The 15589-nt window shown below is 37.0% G+C and overlaps 4 protein-coding genes across 6 annotated transcripts; 1 reads left to right on the plus strand and 3 right to left on the minus strand.

Annotated features, from left to right (window-relative positions):
* Positions 1–1934: 1934 nt before the first annotated feature.
* Positions 1935–3260, minus strand: LOC108824346 (NEDD8-conjugating enzyme Ubc12). Of its 2 annotated transcripts, none has more exons than XM_018597760.2 (6): positions 3149–3260; positions 2837–2976; positions 2649–2757; positions 2469–2547; positions 2284–2400; positions 1935–2185 (listed from the first exon to the last, which is right to left on the minus strand). In XM_018597760.2, the coding sequence occupies exons 2-6, from the start codon at positions 2946–2948 to the stop codon at positions 2048–2050; spliced, it is 555 nt and encodes a 184-aa protein (XP_018453262.1). In that variant the 5' UTR covers positions 2949–2976; positions 3149–3260; the 3' UTR covers positions 1935–2047. The 2 variants fall into 2 exon arrangements, with proteins under 2 accessions (XP_018453262.1, XP_056851220.1); XM_056995240.1 differs by having other exon boundaries at positions 2837–2973; positions 3149–3222.
* A 993-nt stretch (positions 3261–4253) lies between these two features.
* Positions 4254–6312, plus strand: LOC108825817 (UPF0496 protein At2g18630). 2 transcript variants are annotated; one of them, XM_056994305.1, is made up of 3 exons: positions 4254–4361; positions 4693–5878; positions 5970–6312. In XM_056994305.1, coding segments are annotated over exons 2-3 (1161 nt in total). In that variant the 5' UTR covers positions 4254–4361; positions 4693–4718; the 3' UTR covers positions 5971–6312. The 2 variants fall into 2 exon arrangements, with proteins under 2 accessions (XP_056850285.1, XP_056850284.1); XM_056994304.1 differs by having other exon boundaries at positions 5965–6311.
* A 1356-nt stretch (positions 6313–7668) lies between these two features.
* Positions 7669–9030, minus strand: LOC108826251 (geranylgeranyl pyrophosphate synthase 4). Its single transcript, XM_018599640.2, has one exon. It carries the CDS (start codon positions 8976–8978, stop codon positions 7860–7862), a length of 1119 nt encoding a protein of 372 aa, XP_018455142.2. The 5' UTR covers positions 8979–9030; the 3' UTR covers positions 7669–7859.
* A 283-nt stretch (positions 9031–9313) lies between these two features.
* Positions 9314–10944, minus strand: LOC108825814 (putative RING-H2 finger protein ATL49). Its single transcript, XM_056994179.1, has one exon. The coding sequence runs from the start codon at positions 10823–10825 to the stop codon at positions 9584–9586; it is 1242 nt and encodes a 413-aa protein (XP_056850159.1). The 5' UTR covers positions 10826–10944; the 3' UTR covers positions 9314–9583.
* Between the last annotated feature and the right edge of the window lie 4645 nt (positions 10945–15589).

The raw sequence follows: 15589 nt of genomic DNA on the forward strand, positions 1-15589 counted from the left end.
GGTTAATCATGCCACAAAAAGAATCCAAATAATTAATTTCAATATCGGTTATGATTGAAAGCAAAATAATTATGTAAATAAGGAAACAAATTAAATTAAACTTACTAAAAACATATTAAATTAAATTAGTCGTATCATGCATAGAGCACTAAACAAAAACAGTTTGCAACATGTTAAGTAGCATTTTTCATTGTTTTTGTTTAGGAGATATAAGCCTTCTAAAATTATGTGATTGATAAAAACAATACAAAACTGTATGATCAGTTACATCCTAAATGACCTTATGTTAACCGCTACTCCTTAGATGAAATCAGATCCTAGTCCTACTATCTAATATCTATGCATACAAATGATCAGACTTATTATAGCCCAATAAATACTGAGATTGTTAGCTTTCACAATAAACTCAACCAAGGTTTAATCTGACTGAAAATCAATTAAAACCCAATAAATGCAATATAGACATAACCGTGGTCGTCTCCATAAGGCCCGAAAATTATGTGAGAAAGAATTTGTTTACTAATCAATTGCAGATTTATCAATGTGAGAAAGTAAGGACTTGACTGGTGTAACCGCAACGGTTGCGGTTGCGGGAGTTTGCGGGTGCGAATGGTTGCTGTTTTAAGCGTTTTCTAGAGATTTGTACGACTGATACATCTGTTAGAAATTGTTGCGTTTGCGGGACTTTATTGACTGTAAAACTACCAAACGCAACATCTGTTAAATAATAATTTAACAATATTTACATTTTATGTAATTATAAAAATATTAAAAATCATAATAATATGATAAATATAAAATTTATATTTATAAAATCATATTATTAAAATTTAAAAGTTTATAGAAAATATTTTAGTTTTAAATTTTTATAATATAAATTGAAATATAATATGAATATATTTTACAATTTCTATTATTTCAATTTAAAATTTTTATTGAATATTTTTAGTATTATTTTTATTTATTCTGTTTTAAAAAAAAAAAATTTACCCTCCCGCAACCGCAAACGCTAGCTGGAACCAGCTTTTGATTTTAAGAGGTTCGGAGCGGTTTGAAGCGATTTATAGCATTTTCTGTGATTGTTTCGAAACGCCAACAACCGCTATGAACCGCCAACAACGTTTGCGGGTGGTAGCGGAAAAACCAGTCAGCCCCTAAGTAGTTGTGTTTTTGTTTTTTCATATTGTTACTTTTGAGTTAGGAATGCGTTTTTGCAGGATGGAAACAATGCTGCAACAAACAGTGAGTTCGAGCTCCATTTTGGATGGGATCGTGGTTAGTCATGAAGAAATGTAACCACATTACCAACATTTCAGATATTGCAAAGAATCATAGGCTCGGTGCCATGGACTGCAATTATTTTCACAACACATTGAGCTGTTTTAGGAAAGATAAATGAGCAATTTGTTATACATAGTTAGAAACATCTATGAGATAGAGAGATTTGTAGACATTATGTCAGGCTAGTTGATTTGCACACAATTCAACATTTTCATGGGAGCTATATCCTCCATTGTTCTGCTAAAGAATAATATCCACAGTCCACTAGCAGCTACTACATCTTTCTTGATTACCATATTTATAATGAGGTCTCACCATAAGTGGGTGTGGACCAGCCATTTAACTCTCCAATCTTAACAATTTAATGATTGTTCCTACTACGCATTGAACCATGGTCTATGCCTTTGATCGTGCACTCGAAGTTTATTTTTGTCATTTGGTACGCCTTAGGTTGGGATAATGCCAGAGTCTTCGGGTATGACACAAAAGAGATTATCAAAAGGGTTCATGTGGATGATGGCTGTCCGATTTGGATTGGATTGTGTTGTTTTTTGTTAGATCTTTAAACCGATACGTCTCCAGAGGATTCAAGGTAAGGAGAGTGTTATGCTTAGTCAGAACTGGTTGGTTGGGTTAGCTGGTATTTGATGATATATTATAATAAAAGCGATGTCATAAAAGCCAAAATGTACAAGAGAGCAAACACAAAAAGAGTCTCTAGAGAAGAAGAAAAGTGAAGTGAAACAGAAGCATAGCTTATTATAACTTAGATGCAGCGAGGGAAAGAGGTTTGGCCAACATAGCCTCCACTCATAGCCCTCTTGACATTAGACTCAAACTGCTTGGGGTTATCCCTTAAAACCGCTGCTGCGTCATGGTTGAGAGGATCCTCGTGATTGGGTTCCTGTGTGATGAAAGAAACAAAAAAACACTCAAGACCCCACCAAGAAAGAAGCAGAGTATCTATCTGTAAAGGAGATCCTTGTTGTTTTTTTTGTTTACCGTGAAGAGATGGAAAAGACCGTAGATGAGAGTGTTAATGTTGAGAACAGGTTTCCAGTCTTCACGCAAGATGTTGAGACAAACGTTTCCTTCTAAATCGATGTTCGGATGGTACACCTACAACATATTCCTTTTCTAAGCAGAAGAATCAACAATGTTGGAAGAGAATGGAGAGAGAGACTGACCTTGGTCTTGCACTTAACTTTTGGAGCTTCATGTGGATACACCGGAGAGACTTGGAACGTGAAAACGAATTTACCACCTCTGTTTGCGGTAAAAAAAATACAATCACAAATTGAGGAATCGAGAGAGGAAAGGTAAAAAAAGGGATGATTTTTTAAATTAAAAAAAAAAAGCGAACATACAAGTAATAGCCGTCGTCGGGTTTGATGGTGACTTCAAAGTTCATCAAGTCATTCTTTCCATTAGGAAAAGATATGGAACAAGACTTTGGCAGATTCAGCTCTGTTATATCTAATGCAACAACAACAAGGTAGATAAGAACACATGCCAAAAAAAAAAAACTGATAGGAGAAGAGAGAGAGAGAGAAACCTTTGTGAAGACGAAGTTCACCAGCAGATTGTTTCTTGGCAGAAGCTCCTCTTGTGTTGTTGTTCTTAGCTTCCTCTTTTTGCTTCTCCTTAACCTTGAACAACCCTATCATGATGATATGCCTCTTCCTTCTTCTTCTTCTACCAAAACAATTAATATCCAATTTTAATTAGAGATTGATTGCGATCATAACAGATAAATCCCTAAAATTCCAATTTTTTGAATCTTCCGAAAAACGAACAAGACGATCGGAGGTTCTACAGAACTAGATAATCAAATACAAGGAGACGCGAAAGTGATTGGAGAGCTTACGAGGTCGGATCGAAACAATTAGGAACGAATCTTTTTGCCCTTCTGGTGATCGTAGCGTTTCTTTTCTCTCCCCTTTGGATTGGATTACTCGGAAGAACCCTTTCGGTGTAGTTTTGAAACTATATTTGTAGCATTCCATCAACCTATTGGGCCTTCTCAAACCCAATTGGCCCTAATGGGCTACGCGTCCGTTTATTTCTGTTCCAACTTTTTGTGTTTCAGAACTAATAATTTAATCTATTAGTTAAAGATGTACAGTATTTCTTATTTAACTCCGTGACTAAATCAAAAGAAGAAGAAAAACAATTGAAATCACGTGGGTAACGATATTGTGGAAATACAAAAAAAAAATGGTGTATTTTGCCATTAGCGTAGTGTAGATAACAAAAGAAACAGTGATACCCATATAATATTTTTTTTTTGATCAAAAGATACCCATATAGTATAAACGCAAATGAAACTTTTGAATTCACCATTCAGCCATACAATTTTTCTTTTAATCTTTGTCTACTCAGAGAAGTATAACTTAGCAAACAAACAAAATTTATTAACAAGTATAAGCTAGCAGTGTCTTGATGGGAAAAATTGACGGGCCTCAATGGCTTCAGTTTTCAAGCCTCGACGACGGAGATTATCTGTTCAGACAACCGAAAAGAGAAACAAAAAGTAAAATTTCGGTTTCTTCTTTAATTCTCTTCTATGTAATTTCTTTTCTTTCTCTTTTTTTATTCTGTGTAATTTCTTGGTTCTTTCTTGTTTCTTCCTTTGCCATTGATCAGAAGCAAGTCGAGAGAGAGACTAGTGCAAAGACTTTCTCACACACTGTCTAAAAAAAACCGCGTGAGAGAAATGGTCTTCCTGCTCAGATCTCTCCCTTTCACTTAAATAAACCCTAAAACTTTCCCGCATTTTATTTCTCCTTCCGAGTTTCCCTAAAAGTACGAACTACTCATGCTGAGGTAAAGCCTTTGAGTTAAACCAAGTGCTCGTAGCTTGGTGGTAAAGGAGGTACAGCTGTACTGCCCGCCATCCGGGTTCGAACCTTGGCCACAACGGATTTAACATCCCTTCCGTTGGAGCGCTGGACCCCCTACGGGGATAGTTGGGAATGTGGCTGCCCAGATACCAGAGTTACCAAAAAAAAAGTACGAACTACTCCTCTTCTACAAACCCATCTGCTTGAATTACCAAAATCATCTGCAAATATTCCCAGGTAAAAATTACTACTTTTACTTCTTTTTTTATAATCTCCTTTCACTTTCTTTTTTTTTTTTTACTGATTTTATACTACTACTCTTGCGGTTAAAGTTTTCACCTTTTATCTCTCTCTCTCTCTGCAATGTCGGTTCCTATGTTAGATTGCTCCGCAAGATTCGGTTCAAAGTTGATTGCTTTAAGCTATAAATCAAATACCCATTTCGTTCTTCTTCCTTTTTTTGCATCACTTTCTCTAGTCTCTGTTTACTAGTGTACTCGAAGCTCTCTCGTCTTCTCTTACAAGCTCATAGGTTTGGTCTCTAATTCGTGGTTATAATATAAAACAGTTCCATATATTTCGCAAAGAAAGAGAATGATGGGAGGAAACCCATCCAAGAATAAGAAGAAAAACGTCGAGTACGGTTCACCCACAACACCTGTACAGATCAACATCAACTCATCTTACACAGACCACTTGACCTCTTACGAACTCGCTTGCACCCAAGACCCAAACCTCGAGTCTTTCGACTCGTCCCTTCACCAACGAACCAACCGAGTCATCAACAAGCTCGCCGCAGCCTCATCAGGCGTCGAGATCAAATCCCTCAATGAGGTGACGCAATGCCTTTTGGACATGAACCAAGACGTGGTCAAAGTCATATTACAGGACAAAGAAGATATATGGAGCAACCGAGACCTGTTCTCTCTCGTCAACATGTACTTCGACAGCACCGCCAAGACGATCGACTTCTGCTCTGAGCTCGAGAGGTGTCTCAACAGGGCGAGGAGAAGCCACGTGGTTGTTCGGTTCGCCGTTAAGCGGTTTGAGGAAGAGGAGGATTATGAGAAGACGCTCGAGGAGCTTAAGAGGTTTACGTTATCAGCAGGTGAAGATACGTTTTCGAGAGAGTTCTTCGCTCTCTTCGATTCGGTGCATAGACATCAGGTTATGATGCTCGAGGAGCTTCGTAAGCTGAAGAGGAGTCTCGATAAGAAGCTGAAGAGCATCAGGACGTGGAGAAGAGTCTCCAACGTGGTGTTCGTGACCGCTTTCGTCTCTGTGCTCATCTTCTCGGTGGTTGCAGCCGCCGTGGCTGCGCCGCCTGTGGTGGCGGCGCTAGCCGGCGCGTTGGCTGTTCCCGTGGGGTCTGTTGGGAAGTGGTGCAACTCTCTTTGGACAAAGTACGAGAAAGTGGTTAGAGGGCAGAAGGAGATCGTTACGTCGATTAGGATCGGGAGTTACGTGTCGGTTAGAGAGATGGATAGTATTGGTGTGCTTGTGCGTAGAGCGGAAGTGGAGATTGAGTCTTTGCTGAAGAACGCTGAGTTTGTTGCTGTTAGTGAGGAGAAAGAGGTGAGGGTTGCGATGGATGAGATCAAGAAGAAGGTTGATGTGTTTAGTGTGACCGTTGAAGAGCTTGGGAGACATGCGAATAAGTATTGTAGGGATGTGACGAAGGCGAGAAGTGTGATTCTGCAGAGGATAATTAGATACCCTACTGGTTCAAGTTCAACCACCGATGAAGCTACTTGGTAAGATAAGATACATTTACATGCTTCGTGGTCTTTTGAACAGAGTTGTCTAACATCTCCTACTTATGAATTTGTTTGATGATCAGGACAGAAACGTTGTCGTGATGAGACGGATTTGGACTGTTGGATGGGTTTAAAGATTGTTGGTTTGTTTTCTTTAGCACAAGTATTATGAACAGCTAAAAAAGAGAGGATATTTTACTTTAATGTTATTAGTTGCCCTGGGGTAACCTTTGCACAATGCATTAATTAAAAACTTGTTGGAAGATTTTATGCGATTGAATCTTGTATTTATATATGTTTATAATGTCTGTTCTTTTGGAGGATTCATAAGCTGGATCCTTGCAGAATTAACCAGCTAATATTAATAAAAAATCAAGACGTGAAGAGTTAGATGATGAGAGGCGATGGAGAATAAGTCTCTCACAATGAGACATTTACGTCTTAAGCAACATTTTAGTATAAGCATAAAACTCTGTTTTAGAAGTCAATCGACTTGTTTTGGTCGATGTGATGTTTGTCTTATCAACAACCAGTTGACTGATTAATATCAGTCACCTTCGTTTGTTTCTAGAAAAAAATACTGGTTATACTTTTCTAGTTTTATTTTCTTAAAAATATTATGGATTTATTTCTTTGATCAATTAACAAAAGAAATTACTTGTTTTTCTCCTTTTCGTCCACATAATATTTTGGTTTATTTCACTGTTTACTGCAAAATCACAGCTTTAATATCTTGTGCATTCATGGTTCGGCCATATGTTATTCAAGTGGGTTTTCTAAATCATCTCTAAAATTGGCTAGAACGCGTCTGATTTATGTTTTAGCATGAGCCTTGGACCTTGAAAAATATAAAGCCTTTTCTATGTATTTATAGTTTTCTTAGATGTTTTGTTTCAGCCACATTATGTCCTTGACCAAATAAAAAATGTAACAATCTGTTCCCTGGATACCGGCTGACCCTACAGAGCATCAACCATAGTCCTTCACATGTGTGCGCTTCACGGTCATATCTGTAAGTTATTGGTGCGTTTGTTATTATTCGAACCCAAAATTAATTGATGATAATTTGTCATATGGGAAATCGTTAAAGGATGAGATCTTGAGTCCGAATAACACCAAATACACCAATAACCTATATGTATGGCTGTGAGGAGCGCAGATATAAGGAGTTAGAATCAATGCTTTGCAAGGTCAACCGGGATCCATAGAACAAGTTGTTAAAATAAGCGGATTCTAAATATTTCACAATAGAGAAGAGATTCCAGCCCCATTCTTTTTACGTTCATAGCCAATCCAAACACTTACAAGCAGCCAATGCTTTGATCCACGGACAAAGCTCCCCGTCCAAAACCGCACATACTTCCCCAACCATCCTTTTCAGTTGATTTCATAGTCTTTCCGTGATCCATATTCTACAAAAAAAATTGTTAAAAAGATATTTTTTTTTTACTTCTCAATGTATTATTTAATAAAAAATTGTAAATTTCAAAAAAAAAAAAATTAATGATGTTTATTGAATTTCTATTTGCCAAAGTTATGGAAAATTATTATTCACAAAAAACAATTCATTCACAATCAAATTTTAATGTATTTTTAAATATATGTGAAAGTCTAAAATATGTATCATTTTGAAACGGAGCGAGTAACTTATATGTCATAGAGTTTTAAAACAAAAATCCTTATCTTGGCTCTTGTTGCTAAAGCCATCTTTCACATCTATCGCAAACACTACAACAAGATAAAAACTATTTCATCTTGAACAATAACACTAACAATAACCCCCAAAAAAGAACAAAAACACTATCTTTATTTTCAGATTGACCATTTATTTTATGTAATTTTACATTACAAACGAACAAATATCCAATTAAGTCCCAATAAAACAGCTAATTTCAACCGTTTTCACAATTGTATATTTTGATTTATAATTTAACATCTCCACAACAAAAGTGTCTGATTATCATTTCTGCATGCACTTTCAGTTATCTCTGTTGGCAATGAAGTCAGCAAGAGCTACCAAAGGTTTGGCTTTGTCCGAATCAAACCCTTTAAGATGTTCCCTCGCATCTCTCCTCAACCTCCTAACAAACTCTCTACTTTTCTCAAGTCCCATCACTTTCGGATACGTCAGCTTTCCCGCGACCTGATCTTTCCCGGCGGTCTTCCCCAGCTCCTCCGACGACTTAGTCCCGTCCAAAATATCATCAACAACTTGAAACAACAACCCAACACACCTCGCGAACTTCCTCACTCTCTCAATCTCTTCCTCCGAACCACCTCCCATAACCGCTCCAATAACCGCCGAAGCCTCAAGCAACGAACCGGTTTTATGAACGTGAATAAACTCCAGCTCCTCCAACCCGACGTCGTTTCGACCCAACCCTTCGCTGCTCAAATCCATCGCTTGTCCCGCCACGAGCCCTTTCGTCCCTATCGACTTTGCCAGCTCTCTAACCGCTCGAACCATCCTCTCCGGTGACACGTCAGCCTCCGTCGTTAGATGCTCGAAGGCCAGAGCCAAGAGCGCGCCTCCGGAGAGAATGGCCACGCTCTCTCCGAAGACTTTGTGCGTCGTGGGTTTCCCTCGCCGGAGATCGTCGTTGTCCATGCAAGGAAGGTCGTCTTTGATGAGCGACATGGTGTGGATCATCTCGACCGCGCACGCCGCGGGAACCGCCAGACGCTCTTCCCCTCCGACCAGCTCGCAGACCGCGAGGCAGAGTATCGGTCTGACGCGTTTGCCGCCGGCGAGGATGGCGTAGCGCATCGCCCTGTGGATGTCGAGAGGGTCCACGAGCGGGATGGCTTTGTCTAGTGCTCTGTTTATCGACTCTGCTTTGCTTATCATGTAGGGTTTGAAGTCGAACTCGGTATCGTCTTCCTTGTTGTCTGCTTGGGTTGTTGGTGAATCGAGAAACTCGTGGACATCTTGTCTGGCGAAGACGGCGGATGCGGCGGTGGATTTGAGCGGGAAGTGGAGGAAACGGATTAGCCGTCGTGTATTTGCCGGACTCAGGCGTTGTTTTAGAGTTTGAAACAAGAAGTTTAGAGATAGGAAGAAGAGTAAGAGATAGAGAATGATAGATTGAGCTTCCATTTGATCAATGTATGGTGCTTGATATTGATCTTTGGTTCTTGTTCTTTATAATAACTTATTTGGTCTTTGAAGCACTAGTCAACGACAAAGCACGTCGTGGGATCATTGTTTCGGCCTTGGTTCGTAATATCAGTTTGGTTATAAAAACATAAAAATTGGTACATATCCCAAAAGAATCAATTAAAACGCAGCTGTCTCCCAACAAACTCTTGTTATTTATGCTATAAAGTCTAAAATAAATTCATAGATGATAATATATCAGTTGGTTGTCTCTGATGATAAAAGTATTTATAAAAAACCATTCATGCAGATGGATTTGGAAAAAATCTTTTAGTACACAATTAATCAACAGCATGAATCTACTTTAATAATCAAAGCAGCTTCTTTCACATTCTTGTCTCCCATGTTATTAGAAACAAATATTAATAAGAATTAGAACAATGAGTGAAATGTCTGCAATACAGACCGACCACCTTCTCAATGTGCCTAAAGATTCCTACATATATTAATTAATCTCCCACTGTTCATCTAATTTCTCTCTACTGAAACACAGAATGACAGAATTATAGACAGAGATTAATAATTTAACAAGAGAAAAGTCAAAACTAGACATGGGATGTTGAAGGATGAACAACCTTGTTTTGTCTCCCTGCAAGCCAAAGCATGGTCCTCCTAGCAAAAGATAGCGTTTTCGTCTCCAAAGACTCCGAGTTTTCGCTCTTTCGATTCTCTTCATCAATATCGGTCGCATTGTTTATCTCCGGAGGATCCCTTTGGTTTGGAAATCGGATTGAAGAGAAAGACAGCGAAGAACATTCCTGATCTCTAACATTATTACCCTTTTGCTTCTCCTTTTTACCCCTTAGCCAAATTTTCGACAAAGAAAAGCTCTCTCTTTCCACAACACTCTTCCTATTTCCCTTAGCACTAGGATCAAAACCACATTCCGACATAACTCCCATATGGCCAGACAAGCGAATGTCTTTGTCGGATTGTTTCTTGGTCGTAACGTGGACTTTAAGTGTAGCTTCTTGGTCCATTATATACTCATATGATCCCATTGAAAAACACCTCCTTACATCTACATTGCTATTACTATTCTTGTTGTTACTTCCTTCACCAACATGATCCATGTTCCTAAACTTCCCTAGCTTAACTTCTAAAGGAACAACACCATCCATTTCACCATCCGGGTCGCATGATGTACGACCCGACCCGAAATGGGTCGACCCAAAATCATTAGCCTCAGGAGCAGAAACCACGTCTCTCGAGCTTCGACCACTCGCGGACTCGAGAACAAGGAGATATGGTGGACTATGATGAGGTGAGAAATCAGAGAGAAGGAGATTGGATCTGCAAAGTGGACAAGTAGAGTGAGAGAGAAGCCACGTGTCTATACAGTCAACGTGAAATGCATGGCTGCATTTCGGCAAGAGCCTGAGTTTGTCCTCTGTTTCGAACTCGCAGAGACAAACGGGACAATCGAAAGGTGAAATCTTGAGACCGGTGATGGATTTGTAATGAAAGACAGGTAACGTGTCGATTAAGGACTGGTCGACGCCGTGATCGTGGAGGTGGAAAAGTTGCTGAAGCTGGCCTTGAAGAGCTGTGAAGTTGTTGTGATCAAAGTAATCTTCTCTGTTTTGGGTTGATGGCATGAGGAGGAACTTGACGAGGATATGGATGAGACCTGAGATGAAGAAGATGATGGAGAGGATTATGAATATAAGGAGGATGTTTGGGCTGATTTTGCTGGCTAGGTCGAAGCTTGTGTTTGGTTTGAGAGGTAAATCTTGTGGTGATGATGAAGGGGATATCAAGTTCATGTCTTCCTGAGAAAATGTCATGAGAGAGATGGAAGAACTTACCAAGAGTCAAGCTTTGTGGTTGGTTCTCTTGTTGCTGAGAGAAGAGAAGAGAAGAGAGAAAAGTTTGAGCTCAAAGTGTTTTGAAATTAATGAGACAGTGATGATGATTATGAGAATCACAGGTTGGACCATTGATGGTGACAGGTGAGATTTCATCTTTTTATTTTTCATTTTATATTTTTCTTACACCCAAGAAGAGTAGTCTTGAAATCATTTCTACAATTCCAGAAATTAATGGGATTTGGATCTTAGTATTTTATTACCTAAAGAAATGGGAAGTCAACGATACATTTCTTTAAATAAAGAGAGTGATAATGGCACTAATTTCCTTCATGAATCATTTATGATACTAATATTTTATGATTTTTATAACCATGTTAAAGAAACGGGACAAACAATATAAATGTACAATCCGTAAGAATAAACCAATTTTCTGACAACTCAACCTTTGTTTTGATGTAATAAACCTAGTTTGAATTCAAAATTTTATTAAGACCGAAAATGACTAGACATAAGGGAATATTTCAAACTATCATTAAAATTGGGGAGTGGGCTATTCATGCGGAATTAATATATGGCCAAATCATCTAGGGGATGACCACAATGTCATTTTGAATTTGCCAAAGAATGTTAAAATAATGTGGAATATTTGGTATTAGGGTTGTTTTGCCAAATGGGAGTGTGTGTTTCTGATGGAACAACTCGAATTTATTCTTTGAGGAGATGAAGATTGATTTCGTACGAGATCCTCCAAGTACGGCTAATGTATGCTGATTAGGGTATGCATGCTATCATTCACATGAAAGAGTGGCCTTAAAAGCCGCTTGGGAAGGAACGAAGGAGTTTATGTGATGCCAAAGTCATCGATTGAGGATGATAATTTTGTGGTTTCAAGTGAGTAATTCGTTTGTAGATCTGGTGCTATAAGTTTATGAGTGTAGATGAATTGTGTAATGATGCTCAGAGTTTTGACCACTAAAAGTATGATGAAAGCACAGAGTGAACCACAATGATCGGATATATAAGGACGACTTAAGATACACAACAAATCTACAACAATAAAGTTAAGCTAAGTCAAGCAAGGGAAAAGTTTGTTTTACTAAAGTGAAGCAGGAAAGTAGATTCACTATATAAACTACGAAATAAAATAAGATATATCTAGCAATCCAGTATCCCGACATAAATAGTATTCTGGCCACCTTTTGTAAAGTTCCAATAATAAGCATCTTAATGTGTAATCAGACTTATGGATAAGGTAAGAATTAGCAGTATGTCCGTTAGGACAATAACATTCTCAAGCATCCCTACATCTCCTTTCTTTGAGTCTTCTATGATGAAATCGCTAACTGATATTTTGGGATAAACTATCGGAGGATTAGGCTGGACCGGTCTCACATGAGTAATGGGAAGCAAGGATCGTTCCATACTTTAACCTCATAACCTGAGTGAATAATCTGTCTAAGTCCCAATGCCAGGGCTATGTACAATGAGAATGTTTAATAAAAATTTCAACAATTTAATGAATGCAATGAAGGTGTTGAAAACCAAGAAAAAATAATGTGGAGCTTTTGCTGTTCAACCGTTGAAACATAACTAAATGAAATATAATGTGTTCTCTTGAATTTCTTTTGAATATTCCACGAAAGCAAAAAAAAAATTAAGGTGAATTAATTTTTAAGAAAACAAATGATTGGTACAAGTGTATTTGTTTTATTGGTTGGTGGATTTTTATTTCATCTCACCTATCTAAAATCAATTATATTGTGCTAAAATATATTTTTAAGAAAAAAAAAACTATACCAAAATTCATAATTTTCATGTTTTATGAATAGAGATTTTGTTCGTTTGATTTGAACACAAAATGTTTTTACAATATAATAGTTATTTTGATTTTTTAGAAAAACAAATATTTTTTGTTTTGAAAATACGTATATAAAAATATGAGTCAAACTGATTAATTAAGATGTTGGATTTTGTTAAATAAAATGATTACTGGTGAAAAAATTGTATAAATATTGAATTAATAAGTAGAAAATAAAATGATGTAGAAAGTTAAATGTGTTAAATACGGTGCTGAATTATTTTAACCATTGTACATGGTCTACTAACGACTTCACAGCTGAAATCCATACACATGAACTCCTTCATGTAGCACTTGTTTACAAAGGCGAGCTAAGTCTATAATTTTTGCCAAGAAAATTAAGAAAATAACTAGCGTTTATAATTGCTTTGTCAACAACGCAAAATTAAAATCATGGATCATATAAAAGCCAAGGTTACCATTATCTCTTGATAAGTATAGTTACCATTGTCTCTTGATAAAAGTCAAGGTTACCATTGTTTCTCCTATTTCTCCTAATGGAGATCTCTTTTTGGTGGATTTGGATTCCACCAAAAGTGTGCAATGACATTAATTAGTTTTTCACAAATGTTTAAAGAAAGCTAAAAGCTGGAAATAACATAAGTCGGTAGTGCTAATGCAATAGATTTAATAAAAACTTCTTTTTTTTTCCTTTTGACTGCCACTGAGTCAACCAACCATTCATTATATGTTGTAGTTTATCTTTTAAAAAAGCGAACAACTTGCATTTTGATCCATTAATTTCTTCAGAAATTTTCAGGTAAGAATCTCATCACACTTTCATTTTTGAATTCCTAATGCATCTTTGATTGTTTGCTTTACATTTCATAGGAATCTCTTACAAAATAGTAGAAATTCTTTGATTGTTTGCTTTACATTTCATAGGAATCTCTTACAAAATAGTAGAAATGATTTTTCAAAGTTGATACATGGTCAGAAGATTTTCCATATATCTTTACTGCTTTCACAATTTTTTCACATTCAGAGGGTCCTTTCTTATAGAAGAAAAATCTATCATTTGCGAACGATATTGCTTTTGGACTGACTAATTCATAAGAACTTTATATTTTACAGATGAATGTAATTCACAATCCAATCAATTCAAGTTTCCTAAAAACTCATTTTTGCATTGCAACTCTATGAATTCACATTCCATCATGTTGTTCTATTTTCTCACATTTGTTTTGATTGTCATTTTCTTATTCCTTTTTCCCTGTATTTTTCCTAAGGGCAGAATTTCATAGGCAATCATAATGTATGTGAGACATTCCTAAGCACATACGTGACATTTCAGCCCTTGTGGAGAAACCGAATCTATTGCGTGTTTTTTTCAATAGAGGTGTCAGCTGAGTGTTTCTCACATATACTACCCGACAAGCTAGAGAGAAGGCCATGCTAGACCTCTCCTCCTGGGTTGACATTAACAGTCAAAAGCTTAAATTTTTATGGGGAGCATATCAGGTACCCAAGGTCGATATGGCTCAGGAGAATCAACCCCCACCAAAGGACCCGGATACAGAATCCTAAGTCATTGAGAGTTTATTTCAGAAGGAAATAAAGGAACAAAAAAATATAATTGAATCAAAAAGGTAATGAATCAAAATAGTCCGATGTGTTGATTTTTCTTATAGTTGAATTTGATAAAGATTTGACAGTAATTTATATTTTGTGATTATTCTTGATGACTTGTTCCTTTGAAGAGACCAATTGCTTCATTGCTCCAAATAAGCATTAAGGTCTCTAATACGATGTCTATAGATGTAGACGTTTCGTTATCTACACGGTATTGCTAGACCATTTCAACACGAATTTATGGAGTGCAGATCACGTTCATCTGATGAGAAAAGCCAGTTCCAAGGTTGAACATGTCCCTCTAATTATTTACTCTCTTCGACATCTCCAATTATGTCGCGATCAAGAAGTCATGTTTAGACTTCTCTTCAACGTGTTATATTGCTCCGGCTTTTTGGCCTTTAATGTGTCCGTCTTGTGGCTCCGTAGACTTGGACTCAGTCAAATGGATCATATATAACTGAAGCTACCCAGAGATGCAAGCCGAGGACTATTTCCTCCATAGAAAAGTAGCTGGTCAGCCAATTGGTCAGTCTTGTGGTTAGTAGTATATAACCAGATGGGTGTATGAACGTATGATCTTATAAACCCTCACCACCATTTCCAAAACCAATATCCCATAGATTTTCATTTTTTTTTCTTTTCTTGTAACACATGGATCGATTTCCGTTCTTGAATGTCCCAAAAGATGTTGTGGGTACCTTAATTGTTGTTGTTATAAAATAATTGTTCTGTACTATATACTGGACAAATATAATATAGTATAATATTGAGTGTTGTGTTAATTATCTCTCACGCGCAAAGAAGGAGAGCGTTGTCTAAAAATGTACCAAATTGACACAACTTTTCATGTATGGCTATATTCTTCATATATGGTGCTGCTATGATTATTAAGCAAATTGACCCATTTACTTTTCAAAAGTAAAGCATGATTTTTTTTTTTATAAATGCTTTAGAAAACAAAAATGGGCTATCCAAAGCACCTATAGCCACTCCCAACAACCCCTATATGTACTTACTTTCCAGTTGTATCTTATAACTTGGTTCAATATTTTTTTCTTGTCAACAATAACTTGGTTCTATATAACGTATGGTTTATGCAAGTAGCAATTATAAAGTATCACAAACCAATTCAAGGTGATTGAAATGATGGTCAGAACCGGTTAAGACATTTTTTTTTGTTTCTTAACTGTATAAACCAGTAGAATAGCAACGTAATCATGTATTCGAAATAATGGTAAAAACTGGTTAAGTCTAATTTTGTTTTGTTTTGTTTATTAACGTATAAACCGAACAGCTTGAAGAATGAA

The sequence above is a fragment of the Raphanus sativus genome, chromosome 9, assembly GCF_000801105.2.
Source record: "Raphanus sativus cultivar WK10039 chromosome 9, ASM80110v3, whole genome shotgun sequence".
In the NCBI taxonomy this organism is placed as follows: Eukaryota; Viridiplantae; Streptophyta; class Magnoliopsida; order Brassicales; family Brassicaceae; genus Raphanus; species Raphanus sativus.

Bases quoted from the DNA above. Each gene is read 5' to 3' on its own strand.
- LOC108825814 (XM_056994179.1), bottom strand. From the start codon at position 10,825: ATGACATTTTCTCAGGAAGACATGAACTTGATATCCCCTTCATCATCA.
- LOC108826251 (XM_018599640.2), bottom strand. From the start codon at position 8,978: ATGGAAGCTCAATCTATCATTCTCTATCTCTTACTCTTCTTCCTATCT.
- LOC108824346 (XM_018597760.2), bottom strand. From the start codon at position 2,948: ATGATAGGGTTGTTCAAGGTTAAGGAGAAGCAAAAAGAGGAAGCTAAG. The intron at 2,401-2,468 runs GTCAGTCTCTCT...AATATGTTGTAG, and splicing joins AAGTTAAGTGCAAGACCAAG to GTGTACCATCCGAACATCGA. The intron at 2,186-2,283 runs GTAAACAAAAAA...TTCATCACACAG, and splicing joins GTCTTTTCCATCTCTTCACG to GAACCCAATCACGAGGATCC.
- LOC108825817 (XM_056994304.1), top strand. From the start codon at position 4,719: ATGATGGGAGGAAACCCATCCAAGAATAAGAAGAAAAACGTCGAGTAC.